We start from the raw sequence: 22625 nt of genomic DNA, 5'->3' as shown, positions 1-22625 counted from the left end.
TTGATTACTATGGGGTAAAGGAGCCATTATTTCATCCTGCCCATGGACAAAACCATGACTTAAGGCTTTTAAATTGGAAAGGTAGTGGCAAGGGTTGGGGTAGGGCAGGACTATTCCTCTCCCATCTCCTCCAAGAAGAGCTGATCTGTCCTTAGACATAGGGAGTGGCTCTTGGGCCCTCTGGGTTTATCCCCTTAGCAGCCGGCACAGTGCCTGCACAGATCATACATTCTTATCCATTTACAGATGAGGAAGAAGAGAGGAGTAGTAGAAAGGGAAGGTCTGGGTCCTCCATGACCCTCTACGACGAGCCCACAACGATCCTTCGGCTGATGGCTCCCGGCAAGGTATAGATGAAGAGGACCAGGAAGATGATGAGGACGATCAGAATGAAACCGATGATGATGTACTTCTTGTAATTCCTCCAGATGAGGTGGTACAGGCACTTGAAGGGGGTCACAAACCAGGAGAAGGAGGTGTCTGGGCGGCTGAGAAGGAAGCAAGAGAAGATCAGGGAAGGGGCCATGTTGTCAACACATAGGAGTCTCAAGACCTCAGGAAGGATTTCTGACTCCCAATTTCCAGGGGCCCACAAAGAGAGGCCCGAGAATGGGAGAAGACCATGTTGCCTTGAAGCAGAAGCCAGCTAACATTTTGGGTGATAATGATTCCTCATCATTTTAAAAGTTGGTCTGGAGGAGGGCAAGAGTTTGGTTAGGACCCAGCCAGAGAACTGAGGGCCCTCTGTCTGTCCCACCCTGACCAGCTCAAGCCCTGCCTCTTCCATGAAGCCCTTCCTGACTACCCCAGTCCACAATAATTCCCCTCATTCTGAATTCCTGCCTCACTCATGGCTTGACTTACCCACTGTTTGAACCTAACATATGTCTTCCACACTCTGATGACTGTTTTATGAACCTGTGTGTTCTCTCTAAACAGACTGAAAGCTTCTGGAAGGCAGAGTTTATATCTTATATTTCTTTGGTGTTCTTCAAAGTGTTTTTTTTTAGTAGGTACACATTGTAGGAGTTGAATAAATAATTTTGAATTAATGAAGCACCAGTTATGTTCCTAACACTATGACAGAGAAGGGACCACCTACTAATCATGAGACACTTGGAGTCCAGGGAGGGGTAGGACAAATACAATTTGAAAGAGTATTTTGTGTACACATTTCATATCTATATATGTTTACTTTTTAATTGATATATAACCATGGTTTCAATTGAATAGGGTAACACTTGCTGCTAGTAATTCTACTTCTGGAAATTTATTTTAAGGTGATAATTTATAAAGGGGAAACATTTTTATCATATTATAATAATGGAAAAAAGGTAGAAGTAAATTAAACATCCAGTTATGGGGTGGCAACCAACTCAGTTATGGGTATCAAGTCTATGGACTATTCCACAGCCATTTAAAAATCCTAATTATGACAACTATGGCAACAAAGCAAAATTTCTCAGCAAAGGATAAGTGAAATATGAAGATAATTTTGTATGCATAATTAGAGAAATAGTAGGAAAAATTTCATGTGAAACATATCCCCATGAAAAAAATAGTAGAAAAAAATATATGAAATTATTCTGGAAGTGCTTATGTGGTAGTTCTATGGAAAAGTGTCCTGTCCATTTGCCAAACATTCTGTAATGTTTTTGGAATACTTTTCAATTATAGAAACAAAAAGCTACACTGATTGGATGGTACCTATTAACTCCTTCTCAATTCTCCCAGCGGGATGTTCTGGAGAAATGTTTTCATCCTCTGATATGGGGACCTCAGAGGGTCTTTCCCATTTCTGATGTCCCCACCCCGTGACTTCACTCACTTGGGCTTGGCCAGGGGCTCTGGCTCCTTTCGGGCTTTTCCAACAGGATTTTTCTCAGCTTCTTCTGCCGTAACGAGGTGGAACTCAGCTTCAACCTTGCCCTGCACAAAGACAAACAGTTTCTAGTCACAAAGAACTGCTGGGGGCAACGCCAACCTTCTAGAAGAAGTGTTATCATGTGGGAGAATGTCAGGAAGGATTTTGACTATCCTGCTGCTTTATTTTGAGGAAATATTATCTTTTCGGTCCTGGGAGAAGCCATTTTTATGACGGACAATAAAAGCCCTGGAACGACGTTACTCTTGAGTTTTGTGAGAAGAGGGGGTCCCACATGTACACATAGACACACATATGCTCAGTCACATGGACTATTTCACTTGTAATCATTTAGTATCTGCAGAAGTAATATGAATTATAGAAGGTAAGAATTCAGAAGGGGACTAATTACTTGAGTGGCAGAACCCTTTTGAATCTGCTACCGTCTTTCTTCTCTGTCAATGACTCTCAAGAGGAGATGGGTGGGTATGGACCTACATTTGCCAAAAGGCTTTTCTGTCATCCTTCCTTGTTTTTGTTGTCCCCCCTAAGTGTTTTAGAATTATCCTTTTATTCTAGCACTCTCTCTCCCCTTCTCTTTCCTCAGTAAGAAACAGCCTCTTTGGTTTGAAAATTATGAGTCATATGCTTCTTCAGAGCATTGTGCCAAAGATAGTAGCAGAGATGTAAGTCTTGGGTTATCAAAGGATGAGACAGGATGTCTGCAAAAGGTAGGAGTCATTCTTTCTTGTTCATTCATTACTTTTGGGGACCCCCTGTATGCCAGGCACTGTTCTAGGCCCTGGGGACGTAGTGATTAAGAAAAATAGGACCCTTGATCTCCTGGAGCTCCTGTTCTTGGTGGAGGGGACCCTCTCTCCTGCCTCCTTTGGTTTTGTGGATCAAGATTCAAGGTGATAGGAGGGACACAGATGTGGCTGGAGACTGCAGCATCACCAAAGTATTTTAGCCCCTATGATTGCTGTTAAAGCTTGTCTTTCTGAATCTCATGTGGATGGGGCATTACCTGCCTTCAGAGGCATGGTTGATTTCCTACCCCAGTAAAAAGATCTAAGATTCTGATGAACCAATGGTCTTGTGTTAATTTACCTATACTCTCTGAAAAAGCCAGGGCTTCTTAACAAGCAAGTTTAGTTGCTGGCAGCCATGAAAATGTAATCATGGGAGAAATTAGAGAAAAGTAGAGTATTTGGTGTGAGTTTGAAGCTGGAGAAGAGAGGCAGAGTCATGGCTGTCTGAATTAGTAAAGAAGCACAGTGGGCTTTTATTACAAGTGAAATCATGAGTTCAAATCTAGGTGGTCTCATCCATTCTTTAGACTAGTACCATGACCCAACTCAGAAGGCATTAAATTCCTCTGATCCAGAAATATTCCTTTAAAATATGTATATATGTACTCTCTCGCTCCTATTGAGAAATTTTGGCTCCATCGGCAATGACTTGCACCTAAGGCACTCAGGAAGTATTTGAAAACCAGGAAAGAAAGAATATAAAGCTTCTATCCATTCTATCATATCTATCAACAGTAGAGCAATAGTAATATAACTCTAACTGTAATTGCAATGCTTTATTGAATGCCTGTTTTGTCCCAGGTTTGTTCTTTTATCTATCATCTATCATCTATCTATCTATCATCTATCTATCTATCTATCATCTATCTATCTATCTATCTATCTATCATCTATCTATCTATCATCTATCTATCTATATCTATCATCTATCTATTACAGTGACTAGCAAAGTAGGTTTCCTTTATATTGATAGAGAAATGAAGCCATAAAAGTCAACTAACTTTCCCAAGGTCACACAGGCAATAAGTTAACCAACTGGAATTTGAACCAAGGTCTGTAAGATTCCAAAGCTCATGCTCTTCCCATTATAGCAGGCTGCCTCCCAACTGCCAGATAATTGGACTAGAAGTTTTATGAGACCTTCCCAGCTCTAACATGAGATGATTCTATGACTGTCTTCATCATTGCCACCTAAAAGCATTTGTCTTCTTGGGTCTTAGTTTCCTCATCTATCAAATGGCCAGAAGCTCTTTAAAGCAACTTGGCTCTAACTTCTAGGTTTCATAAAGGCAGAGTTAGAGCCCACGGTGCCCCTGCAAGATTTCACGGCTGGAAGAAACCCAAGAATCCAGCCCAGAACTCATGGCAGAGGGGCTTCCAATCTGCCAAAAGGGCTTATTTCCAGATGTTTCTCAGAGATGATTTGAGCTCCACTGAGCAATATATTTATACGCTGGGAGCCTCATCCAACTCCTCTATACTTGATAGAGTTTAAGAGTCACTAACCAATTGCTGGGCTCCAAAATGTTTGGAAGAGAGGACAAAAATCAACAGAGAACAAGTTAGGACGAGAGTGAAAGGATCATAGGTGTCTTCATTGCCTAACAATAAGCTCAGCCATAGTGCTGTATAACTTGCATGGTGGTATGTGAAGACCTTATTCCATTTAAACCATTTGACAGCTTGGCAAAACAAATGACATTTTTATTCCCATTTTACAGCCCAGGAAACGAAGGCTTGATGATGTTTGCTAACTTGTGTTGTAAAACTAAGATTTGTACCCAGGTCCTCTGATACCAAGTCCCATCCTCTGCTATTTTATGTGTCCAAGTGGCCCCTTTTTGTGGAAAAAAAAGAAGCAGCCTATTTATTTAACAATGAATCAATATACCTTTTCTGAAATGTTCAAGAGGAGCCTCACAGTCATTGCCATGGCTCCAGCATTAGAATGTATTTTTGATGTTTCAAATAAAATGTTGAAAAACACACTTGCTATATAGAAACATTGTTGCAGAAAAGAAGCCAAACACAAAAGAATACATGATGTGTGCTTTCATTTAGCTAAAGAAGGAAATAGACATGATCAAATGATGAGGTTGGAGGTCAGGAGAGTGGTCAGGACAGGGGCAGGAGGGGTCTGGGTCACTGGAGAGGTTCTGCTTCTTCGTCTAGGTGCCGATAGGAGCGTTCAGTGTGTGAAAATTCATGATTGGCACACTTTTCTGTAATATATGTTACTCGTTTCTGTATGTAAGTATATTATATTTTAATAAATTGGTTTTAAAAAGAAAAAAAAGAACATGTTTTTGACTTCCATCTAACGACTTGCCTTGGGTAGCTTAAGGAGTAGTATAGCATAGCGTAGCATAGGAATTGAGTGGGTACGATTTGGTGCAGACAAATTTGCATCTGAAATCGGGCTCTACCACTTACTAGCTGTGTGACCTTGGGTGAGTTACGTGCCCTCTCTGAGTCTCACTGATCTGGGATGTTAATAGCATGTACCCCATCAGATTGCTTTGAAAAATAAATGATACAACACTTATAAAGTGCTCAACCCAGTGCCTGGTGAATAGTAAACACTTAAAAAATCATTGTTACCTTCAACACTATTTTATGGACAGAAACACATAATTTAATGAGAAATATATTCTGCCTATTCAGCAAACTCCCAGAGAAGTCCCAAGGACCCATATTCCCACAGGAAAAAAAAATGCAAAGAAAAAAAGGAGGCAGAGAATATGAAATTAATTCTGCCCCAGGCATAGAAGTTGTCAGTTAATATCAGGAAGAGCCTTGTCCCCGCTTCACTGCCCTGCCTGCGTGGTCACAAAGCATTTATCTGGTATCCCAGAGGCAGCAGGGGAAGGTGTTTACCGACATGGTCTGATAAACGCTGCTCCTCATTCCATATCTCTCCACACAGAGGGTTCCATGTCCTATTTCAATCATCAGCATTCAACCAAGTACCAGGTAGAGGTCTTAAGCTAATAATATCCTCCAAATGTAATTTTAAATCAGAGCTAGAAAAAATGGACAGAGTGAGAGACTATCTATTAACCTAATGACATCTATGGATGGAAGAACATGATAAGGAAAGGTCCTAAAAAGACTAGATTTGTTGTATCGCATCCATTGTCTATGGGCTTCAAACTTCACTGGGCCTGGAGGGTGGACGCTGGGGGAGACTGAGAAGTGATTGTGTTCAGGTTGGACGTGCCTTCTTCAGCAATAATTATTGCTTATTAAACACAACTGTCACTCCTATGAGATGAGGCATTCTCATACATTAATGGTGGGAATGTGTACTGGTAAATCCTTTAGGAAGAGGAATATACACATACACATACATACATACATACATATACATATATATATATACACACACATATATGTATCTGCACACATATATATGTATGTGTGAGTGTATGTGCATTACAGTATATAGTCATACTCTGGACCTGTGAATTCCATTTCTGGGTAGCTAATTAAGGAAATAATTCAAAACTCAGATAAACCTTTAATGCACAAAGCATAGTCATTATTCTTTTGGATGTTCAAATCGTCCTATTTTTCACAATGAAATGTTGTGTAGGAGGATATCCATATTCTCAGGAGATGCGTAGGAAGTCTTTAGGGGTAAAGTGTCAGAATGTCTACAGCTTACTCTTAAATGGTTCAGCCAGTGTGTGTGTGTGTGTGTGTGTGTGTGTGTGTGTGTGTGTGTGTGTGTGTGTGTGTGTGTGTGTGTGTGTACTATATCCATTTATTCACATATACAGACAAAATAAATATATCAAAATGTCTACAAATATTAAATCTAGGCGGTGGGTATATGGTTGATCATTGTCTATTCTTTCAACTTTTCTGCATGCTTAAATTTTTTTAATGCATGTATGTTAAGGAAAAAACACATGATTAAACCGTAGCATTTCTATTTTGAGAATACAAAGAATTAATAATATTCATAATAAAATGTAGGGGAATGCTCATTGTAACACTGAGTAAAGCAAAATGAACAAGGCATTATTTTTAACATAGAATGATCACTATTATATAAAATTAACCAAAATCTATGCATGTTGGGAATAACCAAAATGTTAGCAATAGTTTTCTTTGGGTGATGTGCATAGGGGCGCTATTTCTTCCTTTCCACATTTTTGTGTCTTTCAAATTTCCTATAAATGCATATAATATACTTTGTCTTAAAAATGATCTTCACATGAAAATACCTCCCCTCGTCCGCTCCTGGAGAATCTGAATTTGCCACATCCTATTTAGATGATTTGTCTTGTCTACCAGCTGCCTCAGCTAAGCTGTGAACTTCTGGATGGCAGAAACGTGTCTTATTGATCATTGAACCTTTAGCTCCTAGTGTACATGGCCATAGTAAATGCTGACAATTGTTTTTCCACACTAAACTGGAGGTAGTTTTAGTTGTTATGCTCTTGGGACTTACGTGGGCTGCCTAACTGTAGACTTGCGAGATTAACCTGTAAAAGAAACTTCCTGATCTCCATCTTCTAAAGGAGTGATTTCTTTGAAGGTTGCTTTTAGTAGGATAATGCATATTAAATGCATAATGCAATGTGTTTCATGAAGAACATGTTCAATACATATTCGCTTTCCTTCTCCAAAGGGTACCCATTCTTTTGCGATTCCACTTGGAGCTGTTTTTCACTTACTATCCATATTCCACACTAGGAGCTGTGTGATCCAAATGTCTAAATTACACTGCTTGGGTGTACAGATAAGCAGCTTTAAAAATAAGCCTGGCAGGTGGCAGTGCCCATAAACAAATCCCTCCTGGCTGCTGGTAATTGGAATAAGAGGACAATGATCTTCTGATTGCTGGCTTCAAGGCACGGGAGGCGAGTTCATGCAGAGTGGGAATTAGAGAATGTCTTTGCTGGAAACACACCTTGGAGGCACCCCGTCCAAACTACTCATTTTACAGACATGGAAACTGTAACAATTAATAAACAGAAACCTCAATTAAAATAGAGTTGAGAGACCAGAAAGGGGAGCTCTCATGCCCTATGTTGATAGCAGAGCCTAATAGGGAGAAGAAAGACTTTCTCTTCTCACCTGGCAAGAGCTCAGCCAATGAGAGACAGTCATGGCTCAGTCAATGAAAAGCCATGGGCTCTGTTAACTATAGCACTCCCAACTTCCTTTCCTCCTCTATAAAAGAGTTCTTTCCATTTTTGCTGGGCATTTGCACATGGCTAGCCACGGTTGCAGACCTCAAACTGCAATTCTTGTTAACCCCAAATAACCCAGTTTCTGCGGGAGATATAACTAGCAGTCTATTGTTGGAGCATCTATCAGCACTTTATTCTTTTTTATGGCTGAATTCTATTCCACTGTATGGATATACCTGATGACATATCTAAAGCCATTTAAAAATCAAAATGGAGTAACTACGGTTCAGGCATCCAAAATGGAGCCAGGTGGGACCTCCCTGGTGGTCCAGCGGTTAAGACTCGGTGTTTCCAATGCAGGGGACGGGGGTTTGATCCCTGGTGACAGAACAAAGATCCCACATGTTGCGCAGTGCAGCTAAATAAATAAATAAATAACAAAATGGAGCCAGGTGACCACTGTGGATGCAGTTGCAGACATGTTCCTAAATCACTGAGAACTTGAATTTTCTGAACTGTGTCAAATTCTAGGACACTACTGGCCATCTTGAAAACAGTATATGCTAGCAGCTGCTCCCTGAAACCTTGTAGTTTTCAAAGTTTCCCCAACCCTTTTGCAACAATGTAATCATTTTGGACGCCAACCAATTCTTGTTTAATAAGCACCCTTACTTCTTGCCAGCTCCAATCCTAGTTCTTGACAAACAACTTGTGTAACCTTGCCGTGTTTTGCTTTATAAGCATCCCCCATTTTGTAGTCCAACAGAACACAATTCAAATGCTTCTTGAATCTGTGTCTCCCAGGCTATGGTCCTAACAAACCCCAAATAAGCACCTCTTTACTTCAGTAAGGTCTCTGTTTCTGAAATTTCGGTTAACATACCACATTTTGTTTATCCATTCATCAGTTGATGGACATTTGGATGGTTCCACTTTGGGGCTATTATGAATAATGTTGCTATGAACTTTCACAACACTGCTTTTTAAAAAGGTCGCCAGGAGAGGTACAAATTATTATGTATAAAATAAGCTACAAGGATATATTGTACAACACGGGGAATATAGCCAATATTTTATAATAACTGTAAATGGAATATAACCTTTAAAAACTGTGAATCACTCTATTGTACACTTGTAACTTATATAATATTGTATATCAACTGTACTTCAGTTAGAAATTAATTAATTTTAATAAATAAATAAATAAATTAATTAATTAATTAAAGGTCGCCAGTGACCTCCACGCTGTTAACCCCAATCGACACTTCTCTGCTTCTTATGCAACCACCCAGGAGCATTTGACACAAAGACCCAGCTGTCCGCAAAAGACTCTCCTCTCTGGGTTTATGTCTCAGCACATTTTCATCATGTTCTTCCTACATCTCTGCCTACTTCTCTTTCTCCACTTGTGACCCTCTCCCACCCATTGTCCCCATTGCAGTGAGGGACTGTTTCCTGTGTGAATCAGATCCCCTCACCTCCCTGCTGGAAACCATTCACTGGCTTCCTGTTGATCTGAGACCGAAATCCATAAACTCTTCAACATGGCGTCTCAGGGCTGCACGATACAGCTCTGGTTTCCTCTCCACTTCATTGGCATCACCCTCTCTTCACCCTGCTCCAGTTGTGCGAGGTTTTGCTTGTTTGTATTTTAGTTCCTCCTATGCACTGAACCCATTCTGACCTCAGGGCCTTTGCCTGTGGTACTTGCTTGGTGACAAACGCACTTCCATTTTTTTCCCTATGGCTCACTACTTGTCATTCTTTAGGCCTCAACTATAAAGGTTCACAGTCACAGAAAGACCTCTAACCACTGTATGGGGTGGGAATATCTGCGTTGGATGTGCCTTAACTCAGCACTTCCCAGCCCTTGTTTTAAGAATTTGCTAGGCTGAGCAATTCTCAGAGCTTCCTGAGGGTCTGTCTCTCACATTATAATCCTCAGTTTGGCTCAAATAAAATTCACTTTTTTCTCTTAAAAAAAAAAAGAAGAATTTGCTTTCTTGGTGTGCCTGTGGGTGACTCGCTGTGCGTTTGTGTGTTCATCCATTTACCGTTGTGTGTCTGTCTTTGACATTGGACTATATTATTCTCAGGGCCTATCCTTTAATAGATGCTCAATAAATATTTGTTGAATGAAATGAAGAAATAAGTTACATGGAAAATAAAGAGTCAATTAGGATCCAATGAAATAACAGAAGGGATCTGAACATATTTGGCAAACTCTGCAGGGTTATAAAAATATAATAGATGACTGCCATTATGTAATACATACATAATCACTGCCGTTTGTTTCATAGGAAAAGGAATTATGTCAAAAGATAAGAATTTGGATTTCAGGACTTGGCATTCCCCATTTCCTGACCTCATATTACATTCTGACAACTCTGACCAGTGGGCAGTTAGCTGTCCCCATGGGGATATTTCATGACTCCAGGCTGCACTCATGATGGTTCCTCTACTTGGAGTAGACATGCCCCTTTTCTTCATCTAGAAAAGGCCTTTCATCATTCCTTGTTCTTGAAAAATTCATGCTCTGCCCTGCTTGACCCCTCAACATCCTCAGAGGGAATTAGCTCCTCCCCTCCCCTCTTCCTTCCCTGTGTCATTTTCACTTTGACTATTTCACGCAGACTGTACTGTTGATACATCTGTCCTCACTGGGCTCAGTTGACAGTAGAGGCCATGCTTACTTCATTTCTGAACTCATCCATTCATCAATCAAGTCACTGATTGAGCGTCTATTATGTGCTAAGCCGTGAAGCCTGGAACGGAGTACAGAGGCTGCCACGTAGTAAAACCTCAACGCATACTTGAGGAGACTGGAAGGAAGAAGCCTGCTTGGATCCTTGTTCTTTTGATCCAATCTCACCAGATGGGACTGAATTGAGAATGGAGGGAAGAGAAAGCTCCTAGAAAACATACTAAAACTAGACACCATGGAGTCAGGTCAGCAGCTCCCAGTTAAGTTTGAAGAAATCCTTGTCTTGTACCCATTGAGCCCGTAGAACAAAGAGAGAGTGAGCAATCGGGCTCTATGCAGACCTGCTACCTGAAAGGTCCTGACTTGCGTTTGCTTTTGCCGCTGGGCACTAGGAACAGATGGGAGAACGCGCTCACCCCGAGAGGAGGACAGCAGTGAAAATAGGCCCCCGATGCTGGCCCGGTCCCTTTTCTCACCTTCACCGAGCACTTAAGCCCTCCACCTTCCCTTACAGGGGAGTGATGAGGGGGCTGAAAGAAAGGGCAAGAGAAGCTTTCTTTCTACTATGTGTGAAAGGTCCGAGTTCCTACAGCACGTGTCACACAGTATGGACCAAGTTGGCTAGGCAAGGACAGGGGTAAATGGCTCTTCTTTCTGCTAGCACCCTCTCGAGCAAGTTTTAAAAGGATGGATCACTTTTTAAATGGAGTTTCACGTTTTGAGGGTGAAGGGATGAAGCAGTTGTATTAAAATTGTACATTAGTCGGGACTTTATGTGTGATTTCAAGAAATGTTGAAAAAAAATTAATGCCGGGGCATATGCTCAAGGCAAGAAGATAGAAACTGAGCCTGATATAGATCACCATTAAATCAAGCATGCTGAAATATGGAAGGTGCAATGCATTTATAAATTTTTCAAAATTCTCGCTTCTCAACAGAACCTTTGCCCTAAAGGGCTCTATGTCATTTTAGGGCACTTGACTTGAAGTTTACAAAATGACCCATTGAAAGAGCATGAGGTCCCCTGCCTGCTCCACCCTCCCCCCATCTCCTACAGCTGTCACTTACCGTGAGTTCTTTGCTTTTAGCGAAAGGCCACCAGCCCCGCACACGCTTTTGCTGGAATATGGAAATCTTGCTCTCCTCACTTGCATTTTCAAACTTGGTGAGACCGCAGTCTTTGGCAGACTTAGCTGCTCGGGGAAAACTATTGAGGTTCATTTCCAGGGAGCCTGTGAAGAGATGCCCTTAACAGTTATAGAAGGGCTTGAAAATCCATCATCATCCTCATTCACCCACTCATTCATCCACCCACTCACTGGTCATTCAGTCAGGACCACATGGGATCCACAGCATGTGCCAGGTATTGAGGGCACAAATATGACCAAGACATGTTTGGTGCATTTAAAGCATTAGTAATATGGCAGCAGGTAGAAGACAAGGGCAGAGCTACCATATGTAACTTTCAAGCCTTAGTTTCCGGTGTCACCTGTTGGGCCTCTTCTCTGCTCCCTGGGTGTGATCTGGATTACGTGTCTGTCCTTTGAGCTGTTCCCTGCCTTAGCACATAAGCCTATAGGAACCTCCTCCCCCGACCATACCTCCCTCTCTGAGTCCACTAAACTGCAGGTTGGGGACTAAGTCTTACTGTCTTGGTAGCTACTCTCCAGTATCTTCGTGGGCTCTCAACAATGTTTTCTCTTGTTGAAAATTTTTTATACATTTTAAAGGTTACTTTCCATTTACAGTTATTACAAAATAGTGGCTATATTCCCTGCGTTGTACAATACATCCTTGACCCTATCTTACACCCAATAGTTTGTACCTCCCTCTCCCCACCCCTATATTGCCTCTCTCCCCGTCCTTCTCCCCACTGGTAACCACTAGTTTGTTCTCTTATCATCTGTGAGTCTGCTTCTTTTTTGTTGTATTCACTAGTTTTCAACAATGTATTTTCAATGAGTGAATATAAGCCAGAGTAAGATAATGCCACGAGAATGTTATATTTCTCTCTCCTTAATAACCTTTCCTTATTTCGAAAGTGATATATGTTAACTGTGAACATTTAGAGCATGCACCTTAGCAAAAAATAGAAATCTTTTTTTCTATTATTTTTCTACCTCCCAAAAGTTGACGACTGTCCTACTTATTAGTTCATATCCTTATATCAGTCTTTCTGTCTCTTTGGCTATCTCTATCTCTTTCTCCTATAAAAATAAACACATTTTTTACCGAAAGGGGATTTTTTCCTATACACTATTTCTTCACTTAATGCACCCTGCACAACCATCCAACTCATTAAATATTCTAATATTTTAATGGCTGCAGGGTTATCACTTATTGAATGCTTACTATGTATGAAGCACTGTACTTTGTTTTTAAATTATATTATCACATTTACAGCTCCCCTCTGAGGTTGTAATATTATTACCCCATTTTACAACTGAGGAAAACTGAGGTACAGAGGAGACCAGTAATTAGCTCAAAACTTAATAGCTTCTTAGTAGTAAAGCAAAGGTCAATTTGAATATGTATCTTCCACCATAGGGATACACTGTAACTTATTGAGTCAATCCCCTATTAAGGGCTATTTGGAGTGTTTCAATATTTTGCTATCAAAATTATTAAATAGCATTGAAATTACTATCCTTGGAGCTAACTCAGACTAAGTTCTCCAAAAGCTGGGACAAAACCCTCAACATTAATATGAGCTTGATGAAGCCTCTGGCTTACCCAGAAAATCATCTGAAGACAGCCTTTCAAAATCCCAAACCTGAAGCACCAACACAGCTGGCGTCTTACACTCCATCTTCTCTAAGGAAAAGATGTTCTCCCTCTTGGTAATGACCATTTGCTTCTCCGCTGGGAGATACTGAAATGGAAATAGAAAGCGCCAGTTGAAGTTCCCCTCTCCAGTCAGAGAGTTGTAATGCACGTCTGTTTCCTGCTTGTCATCTTCCAAACCCTTTAACCACCTGAATAAAGACAGAAAAAGAATTAAACACTCAGAGCACATTATTCAGGCATCAGTATAATCAAGAGTGATTTAACTAGTTTCATTGTGGTCACAGATCCATGGTTTTAAAATTATGATATAGTTAGATTTAGATGAAAGTTTCCATTGAATCCGAAAGAGATAAATAAGGATCAAAGGGTCGGAAACTGAAACAAGACTCTCCGTCTAAGTGAGGTTGGGGAATTGTCTTCAGTTCTTGGGTAGATCTGAAGCCACACGCAATAAAAAGGGAAAAGTCAGGAAATGTGAAATGAAAGTGTAATCTGAGTTTCCTCTCACCTTGGGCTACCTCTTTATAACGTGTACCATTTCTGCACCCACTACATTACATTGCTACATTACATAGGTAAATTATCTAACCTCTCTGTGCCTTTGTTTCATCTGGAAAATAGAAGCAATGACAATATCTAGTTCATAGAAATTCAGAGGAATTATATGAGATATTATATGTACAGTGCTTTGTGTACTCCAAATGATCTATTATGTTATTTCCTCTTAGTATTATCTGGTCTTTCTCCTTCATGCCAAGTATAAAGTAAGCTACAGTGAATACCTTTTCCCCTAGTACTTTATCCACAGCTAATTAATTCTTGAGAAAAAAGGTACTTTTAATTCAAACTAATTGATAATGCCAAACCATTTGCTTTCTGAAAGCAGACATCCCTCCCTCCACCCCAACCCACCCTGGGGCAGGGGAGGGTAAAGACCCTTCTATTCCCAGAGGGGTGGTACCACTCGGGGTATGGGCACAATTATTTAGCTAAAGATGGTGCTCGGTCAACCAATATATGTGTGGTATCTCTTATGAGGCAAGGAGTGAGCTAGGTGCTAGGGGAGTGATAGGGAGCAAACAGAGATGGTTCTTGCCTTCATGGAGCTACAGTCATGGAGGGAAGGGGATGGAGGGAGATGGGTAGGATGGCAAAAGTCACCAGTGAGGGGTGTGCAAAGGCCCTATAGAAGAAGAGGTGAGGACACATTCTAAAAAGGGAAAGAAGCTCAGTGTGACAAGAGAGCGGAAGGCAAGGGGGAGTACTGATCCAGTGAGATGAGTCTGGAGACACAGGCAAAGTCTAGTCATGGGTGATATTTTAGGACATATGAGGGATTTGGATCTTTGTCCAGAGAAAATAGGATGTCATTAAAGGGTTTTAAGTACAGGACTGATGTGCTCAGATTGTGTTTTGAAAAGATAACTCATGTTTCAACAATAGAGAACAGATTATTGGAGGCAAGGCTGAATAGGGAGAGACCAATTCAGAGAGTATTGGTATTTCAGTGACCCCAGCAGGAAATGATGGAGGAAAAGAGGATGATGGTGATGTGGTGAGATGAAGAGAATGGACAGTGCTGACAGCTGTTTTGGGAGTAAAATGAACAAGACTTAATAGTGTACTAGAAATGGGAGTGTCAATGAGGAAGGGGGTTTCTTGTTGGGGGAAGACAAAGAGATACCAAAATAAGGCTGAGATGAATTTACTGTTTCTGAGATGAGTTTTATCTGAGGGTACATGTTTAAGTCACATTGTTTCTGATTCTCTACCACTTCATCTCCCTCCCTGATTAGGGGCAAAAAGGAAACCTCCAAAGACATTTGCGTTATAGCCAAGATGTAAGAGAGAGATACAAAATATTTAGTTTCCTGAGTCCTAGGTTGGTAAAACTAGCAAACGGGAAGGTATAAAGTTTAGCTTTTGTATTAGGCTTATAATCTTCTTAACACTTCATCTTTCATCAATAGCACTACAGCTCTCTACTTCCTTCTGGTGTAAAGGTATTTTGAATGTCATTCAAAAAGTTTAGGCATCCAATATTTAACTGAAAGAGACGTTTATATAGTAAGATTTCCTCACAAAAATATTTCATGGGATAATCATTCCTAGCAAAATGACCAAATAAGGCAAATATTTGACAAAGAAAGTGACCTTATCTAACAAGGTGAGTAAGATGGACTCCTTTTGTGAGACGTGCATAGAATATCTTCCACGAGGCATAGTTTGGTTAGGGGTTAAAGAGGTGAAGAGGAGAAGGAAAGGGGGTACGGAGTTTGCTGCTGATCTTACCCTTTAACATAAATATCACTTGACTTTTGTCCTGTGAAGATATTCTCATCCTCTAAAACGACATCTTCCGTGTTCCAGATGGTTACTCTCAATTCATACCTGGGATAAGGGAAGGCAGACTTAGGTTGAAGACCTTGGAAGCTGAGTCGATTGGTGTCTATGTGATTCTGGTACTGCTTTGAGTCTATAAGCTTCCTCAACTTTACCAAGTTCAAAAATGTCAAGACTTAAGGTCTTCGTTCCATCAAGACCAAGTGTCCCAGCTGGAATCACCAAGAACATGAATTTCTCTGAGCAGATCCTCCTTCCATTAACCGACATTTTTTCAGAATGCTGAAACTCAGGGGCTCCTACCATAGAACAGGGGCCACCATTTCAATCCCCACCACTACTATTATCACCACCACTCACCCCCTGCTGTACTTGGCCAGGTGGAAAGTGAGGCATGATTATCAGGTGTCAGTTGATTAATGTGATGTATCAGACACCAGATCAAATGACATGATCTTTTAGTCTGAGACCTTGGTCTCTTTCCTTGAAGGTGGGGCTGCAGGTTACTTACCCTTTGGGTTTCCTTGGCGAAATGTCAACAGGAGGTCCAGGCTGAGGCATATCTTTGGGAAACATGTCCACCCACATCTGCAGGCGGCCCTTGTTAAGAAGACATCCTTTAGATTTTATTCTTTTTTTTGGGGGGGGGCGTTATCACATAGACACTGACCATTCATGGTTTTAACAGATCCCTTTACTAGTAATGGATATTAGGTACATATAATATAATATAATGTAATGTAATATAATAAGGATATTATCCATATTATATTCAGAATATTTGTTGACAAAAACATAACTTATATTTTTATTAAAAATTAGAACATATATCAAGAGGAGTGTACATGAAGAGAAGGGGAAGGGTAAGCAAAACCTTATTGCACACCTACTATGTGGTAGACGCAGTGCTATGCACTTCAAAAGCATTGTCTCCTTAATTCTTCCAATATTCCCACTAGGTAGGTGTTATTATTCCTACTTGGCAGATGAGAAAATGTCTTGCCCATGTTTACACGGACAACATGTAGCAGAGCCTGGATTCACCCCTTGTCTGCTGACTCTAGAGACCCTGCTCTTCTTACCAACCCCTAAGGATTACAAAGATAATACTATCTGTCAGAAGAATCATGCTTCATTGCTTCCAATGTACCTTAACGTCCATTATCCCCATCAGTGCTCACCCCCAGCTACGTTTCTGTGCTACACATAAAAAAACTAAGGTTCAGAGAAGTCAAAGAAATTATCTGAAGTCCCGTGGCTAATTAGTGGCAGAATAGGGCCTTCCATCCATTGCTTTGGACTCCATACATCAAAATGTACCCTGTTGCAAGGGATGTGAGAGCCCAGGTGGGGAGAAGGTCCAGTGGATTCCATGTTCAGCTCTGTCGTATGCATGCTAATTGCTCCGTCAGCTCAGGCAAGAAGGTGAGTGATCAACAAGGGCTGGGATGGTCAGGGGAGATTCTATATGAAGTAAGTGGGGCTTCCAACAGAGTAGGAAGGATTTGTAGGATTTGGGTGAACGAGGGGCTTTGGCTAGGAAAAAAAAAAAGAGGATTTCCAGGGGAAGGGGCAATGTAAGCAAAGAGTTAGCATTCGGGAAGAGAAGAACCAATTCAATGGAGGATTATATTCCGAGGTCTCTAAAGAGACATTAACATTCACCGTTAACCAAGAAGCTACATCTGACAGGCAAAATGAAGGATACCAGTAACCAAAAGATTTCAAACATCTGGTAGTAAATCTTAGGAAATAGTCATAGGCTTCTACACCTGATAAAAGTTTATCCTTTCAAGACACGCCCTCACGCATGCTATCACTAGGTTTATACCCCAGCATTGCTGGGATAGCAGTGTGGGAGTTCCTGCCCCATTATAGTCAAGCCCATGTGCTTTGCCCAGACTACACAGCGAGTGAGTCCAGAGCTGGGACAGAACTAGGGACTCACACTGCCTGGGTTAAATCCCACCTCTACTTATTACCAGCTGAGTAACTTTGAGCAAGTTACTTAAACTCTCTGAACCTCAATTTCTTCACCTTAAAAGTAAGGATTATAATAATTTCATCATGAGGCTGTATTAAGAAATAAGCGTGAGGTGACACACACACCCATTTGTCTAGGAAAACCATGGTGTGTGCCCCTTGTATCAGCTTAATTATTAATAGTGCCTTCTTTCACTCTCAAAATGGCCATAATTTGGATAAATAAATCTATGGCCATCCTAATTAGGTGAGATCATTTCTGTAAAGGGCCTAGAACATAAAAGCCTCTTAATAAAGTTGTCTTCTCTTCCCTTCTAACTCAGAAGCCAGATCTCTAGTCATCTTTTCCACACAGCTTGTTTTGCCAGTTCTTCAAGGAAAGCCTCCAACTATTGCTTCTTTGGGAAAACTAGTGGGCTGTGTGGTTACTGACAGATTTTTGGACAAGGTCTTGGGCACATCAGATGAGTTTTGAAGTTTCTCAAGTGTCAGGATTCTTCAGAAAGAACTTGATAACTCAAATCATAAAAGGGAAAGAGCACTAAATCCTACTCTGATTTTAGGGCAGAGTTTCTCAATCTCAACATTCGTTTGGGGCTGAATAATTCTTTGTTGTGGAGGGCTGCCCAGTACAGAATAGGACGTTTAGCAGCATCTCTGTCCCTTCCCACTAGATGCCAATATCACCCCCACCCACGTGAGACGACCAAAAATATTTGAGACATTGCTAAACGTCCAGGGCAGGAGGGGCAAAATTGTCCCTGGTTGAGAACCATTATTATACGGCACACAAGATTAACTTGTAGGGGAAATGTCATTCTCTTCGGGGATGAACACTCTTATTGGGACCAGAACTGTCTTGGCCACTACCTGCTCCATTCCTGGCTTATCCCTGTGGTACAGTGGCCGAGTTTCTATGTGCTCAGGAACCAGCCTACACCCAACCTCCGGGATATCCTCCCAAGAGCGTAAAATGCTGAGGGCCAAGTGCTCGTAGGACTCCACCGTCTCATCTGCATGGAAGAGAGAAAAATAAAGAGACTTGTCAGATGTGTTCCTGTAAGCGGATAGTCATGGGCTGTCAGATACGTTTTCAAACACTCCCTTAAAGGTTCATTTAAATATACCAAGGAACAGGGAGAGAGAAAAGACAGTGAAAGAGAAAAAGGACAACGAGAGAATGGAAAGAGGTAGGAGTAGAGTGGTGGGAAGGGGAAAGAGATTGAAAGTGAAGAGAGCCAACCTATCTAGAAAACAGAAACAGACTCACAGACCTAGAGGTCAGACTTGTGGTTGCCAAGGGGGAGGGGGGAGGGAGAGGGAGGAACTAGGAGTATAGGGCTGGTAGATGCAGACTATTACATATAGAATGGATAAACAACAAGGTCCTACTGTATAGCACAGGGAACTATAGCCAATCTCCTGGGACAAACCATAATGGAAAAGAATACTTAAAAAAAAAAGAATGTATATATGTGTATAACTGAGTCACTTTGCTGTACAGCAAAGATTTGTACATCATTGTAAATCAACGATACTTCAGTTAAAAAAAAATTAATTAAAAGAAAGTTAAGAAAGTGGGAAATGAGACGGGTTGACCAAAAGATCTAGAGCGCAGTCAAGAGTCTTGGAATACAGGACTCCCTTCACCCCTTGAATCAGACTCCTTCAGAGTCTATGAATCACAAACTCGGCTTCAAGGGCCTTGAGAGGGTATGTTTCCTGGAGACATAAAGCTGTTTGCTAACACCATAGTGGGAGAGGGCCTGGAGAACCAGTGTGGCCCTAAGCAATGTGGTGAAACAGGCACAATATGTGCTCATCGATGTCTTTTGACTTTTCCCATTATTGCTTGGGATCTCCCGCCTACCAACACTTACTCCAGAAAAGATTCTCTGATCTATCGTTTTACCAAAAAAGGTGATTCATGACAAAAACTACCAGTAGAAATAATACTCGCAAAATAAGGCAAAAATTGTTGAAAGAATAAAATCTTCTTGAACAAAGTTTAGAATGGCCAAATTCGACATAGGAAAGTTGAACCAGGTTTAACCAAAAAAAGGCTACCAAAAAAATCTCCCAACAGCAGTCATTACAATCAGTAAAAGTCAATAGGGATGAACAAGTAATCAATGAATTAAATCTTTGTCAAAAAGTTTAATCAGTCAAGAACTGATCTTAAGGAATATAATTTCAGGTTTTTGGTGGGCAAGTAAATTGTTTAATCATGAAATGTAGAATACTGACCAAGGGACTAAAGTGGCTTAATAGAGTATATTACGGAAAAGTATTTTTCTCACAGAAATTCATCAATATCATTAATACATTAAATGTCAATAACTCTGCATGCATGAACCTCTAAGAAGTTCTTGGGGCCAAAACAACAAGGTAAAAAGAAATCTTGGCATTGAAGTGGTGGGATCAACATAGTGTCAAAACACCCTGTAGCATGTACTTAATTGGGCTTTTTGCATCAGGAGCACTGCACCATATATAGGTAATTTTTAAGCATCAAATGGACAAGTGTGACAGTACAGAAATTGTTCTATATCCTTAAAGTAAAGGTGGCTTTTTTTTCTTATCCTAAATTTATGAAAGGCTCTCTGGGATCTTCCTGGTATGTCCTATGTTGCTCATATGGAAAAATCTGTTTCTTGGTGTTGAAACAGGAGATTTGTTGGTATAACACTTATGGGGGTAATTTGAGTTGTGTCCAATTATTTATTTTATGTAATATTTTAATTTTAATTTTAAGGTATTGTCTATCTTCTGACACAACAATTCTACTTATATGATATATACTGTAGACACATCAGAAATATGCAAAAATATGCGTAAGGATGTTCGTGGTAGCATTGTGTCACTACAAAAATGGACACAATGGAAATAAATGTCACAGCCATAAAATAGAATATTATCAAGGATTGTTTCAAAGAACAGAGAATTGTCGTAATCTATTGGAAATAGAAAAGGCAGAGTACAAAACAATAGATATGGTACATTTAAAATTATGTAAAAATGTGCCATATTGCACACACACTGTGCAAAATTTATATTTCTGTAAAGAAATATACCAGCACGCACCACGGTTATCTCTGAATTTGGGGATTAAGAGTGATTTTCATCGTCCTCCTTACTTTTCCATATTTTCTACTGTGAGCATGCATTAATTGTACAATAAATGAGCATTATCTTCAGTCACCAATACCACTGAAAGCAGGCTTTTCAAAAGAAGAGCCATGTCAGCGGGATACACTGGGGGAGTTACCTGTGTCCTCCTCGGTGAAGACTGTTTTTCCAGAAAAGACCTGGTTTCCTATCTGTATTTTCCCAGGGCAAAAGTAGGGGCCATCCAGCTTGTTGTCTTTGCAGAGCTTGGTGAGGATTTCGGTGGGCTTGGACGTGTCTCTCCAGGCATTGTATCCTTCTCTGAAAAGTGGAGGAGGGACAGAGGGTGAGGTCCAGCCTCCCCGGGAGCCACATCTGAGGTCCCGGTAAAAAGGACCACCTAAGTATGATCTGTGTTAATCCTTCAGATTTAACTTGACCTTCTACAAGCTTGGGGCTAGTGTTTTCATTTTGTTATCTTCTCTCTTTTCTGGTCAATACCTCTGCATATGTATGCTTGTACAAAAGGCAGAACTTCTGAGTAGCTTGTCATAAACATTCTTTCCAGGTAGTTTTGGATATTTTTTTTAAAGACATGCATCCTTTAAAAAAAATCTGAAGTGAAATTCACATAACAAAATTGACCATTATAAAGTTGACCAATTTGGTGGCATTTAGTACTTTCACAACGTTGTGCAACCACCACCTCTATCTAGTTCCAAAAAATTGTCATCACCCCGAAAGAAAACCCTCTACCCATTAAGCAATTACTCCTCATTCCCCCTACCCAACGCAGCCTCTGGCAGTCACCAATCTGCTTTCTGTCTCTGTGGATTTCTTTGCAGGTAGTTTTTGTTTAGTTTGTTCTGTCCCTAGCAGAATAGCTATTTGGCTGCTTCTTATTCTAAGAAGAAAGCCTAGCTCATCCTTCCAATTTCTCTGCTTCTTTCCTCCCTTCTCCTCCTCCGCCAAAATCATATTGTAGATTCATGTCACAGGCAGGAAGTCTTGATGTGCCATTTCTCTAATCAGTTATTTCCTAGTGGTGGGTTTCTAAATCTTTTCAACCCCTTCTTCCCTTAAAAACTAGCTGTTTGGTTAAAAATTATTAACTTGCAATGAGATGCTCCCTAAGAACCATGACCAAGATAAGCTTGAATTTCTCTGCTCCTTGGGATGCGGGATTCATCAGAATTTAATTTGTTTAAGCATTGAAATAAACCAAAACATGGCTATAAAGCAGTTTTCCTACACTGGGCCAGAGATATGAGGATCCTGAAAAGATTCCATGCCACCCCCAGAGCCATACATAGGCCTCCCCAGAAATAAGTGCTCTTGTTTATTTTTAAAACTTCAGAGAACAACTTCCCTGACTAAATTATTCTGGTCTCTGCTAGTTCCACTGTCAGGAAATTCTCCTGAACAAAAGATCCACTATGTTTGCTTATGGCTTCCTTTACCGACTTCAGAGTGAGCACAGCTAATCATTCTCTGAATGGTACCCTCTCAGGTACTTGAGAATGATGTAAATACATCAGGAGGCTTATAAATTCACTACAGTCCCAAAACTGAACCGGCCTTCTAGGCTCAGAGAAGAACAGGCCAGCAGTAGAGACTTGTCTGAAAAATCATGCCATGGAAGAAATAGATGCTCAGACTGTGTTAATGAGAGTGTAAATTGGTCCAGCCCTTCTGGAGAGCCATTTGGACATATATATTAAAAGTCTTTAAAGTGTGCATTCCTTTTAATGGAATAAATCCATATCTATGGACGAACACTGAATGAATTATCAGAAAGGTTTGCAATGGCTTTTGTATGGGAACGTGCATGGCAGCAATATTTCTAATGGAATAAGAAAGAAAAATATAAATGCCCTGAA

General features: G+C 40.6%; 1 protein-coding gene across 1 annotated transcript in view; it reads right to left on the bottom strand.

Moving 5' to 3' along the window:
• Nucleotides 1-301: 301 nt before the first annotated feature.
• Nucleotides 302-22625, bottom strand: part of FER1L6 (fer-1 like family member 6) — a 120667-nt gene continuing 98343 nt past the window's right edge. Inside the window, exons 33-40 of the mRNA XM_068525619.1 lie at nucleotides 20906-21066; nucleotides 18508-18650; nucleotides 16166-16254; nucleotides 15604-15702; nucleotides 13258-13499; nucleotides 11593-11756; nucleotides 1829-1929; nucleotides 302-488 (exon numbers count right to left, since the gene is read on the bottom strand). Of these exons, the coding sequence (XP_068381720.1) occupies nucleotides 302-488; nucleotides 1829-1929; nucleotides 11593-11756; nucleotides 13258-13499; nucleotides 15604-15702; nucleotides 16166-16254; nucleotides 18508-18650; nucleotides 20906-21066 (1186 nt within the window). The remainder of the gene's footprint in view (nucleotides 489-1828; nucleotides 1930-11592; nucleotides 11757-13257; nucleotides 13500-15603; nucleotides 15703-16165; nucleotides 16255-18507; nucleotides 18651-20905; nucleotides 21067-22625) is intronic.

The sequence above is a fragment of the Eschrichtius robustus genome, chromosome 17, assembly GCF_028021215.1.
Source record: "Eschrichtius robustus isolate mEscRob2 chromosome 17, mEscRob2.pri, whole genome shotgun sequence".
NCBI classification, from domain to species: domain Eukaryota; kingdom Metazoa; phylum Chordata; class Mammalia; order Artiodactyla; family Eschrichtiidae; genus Eschrichtius; species Eschrichtius robustus.
Note: the sequence above shows the minus strand (reverse complement) of the source record. Positions and strands in the feature narration are given on the sequence as shown.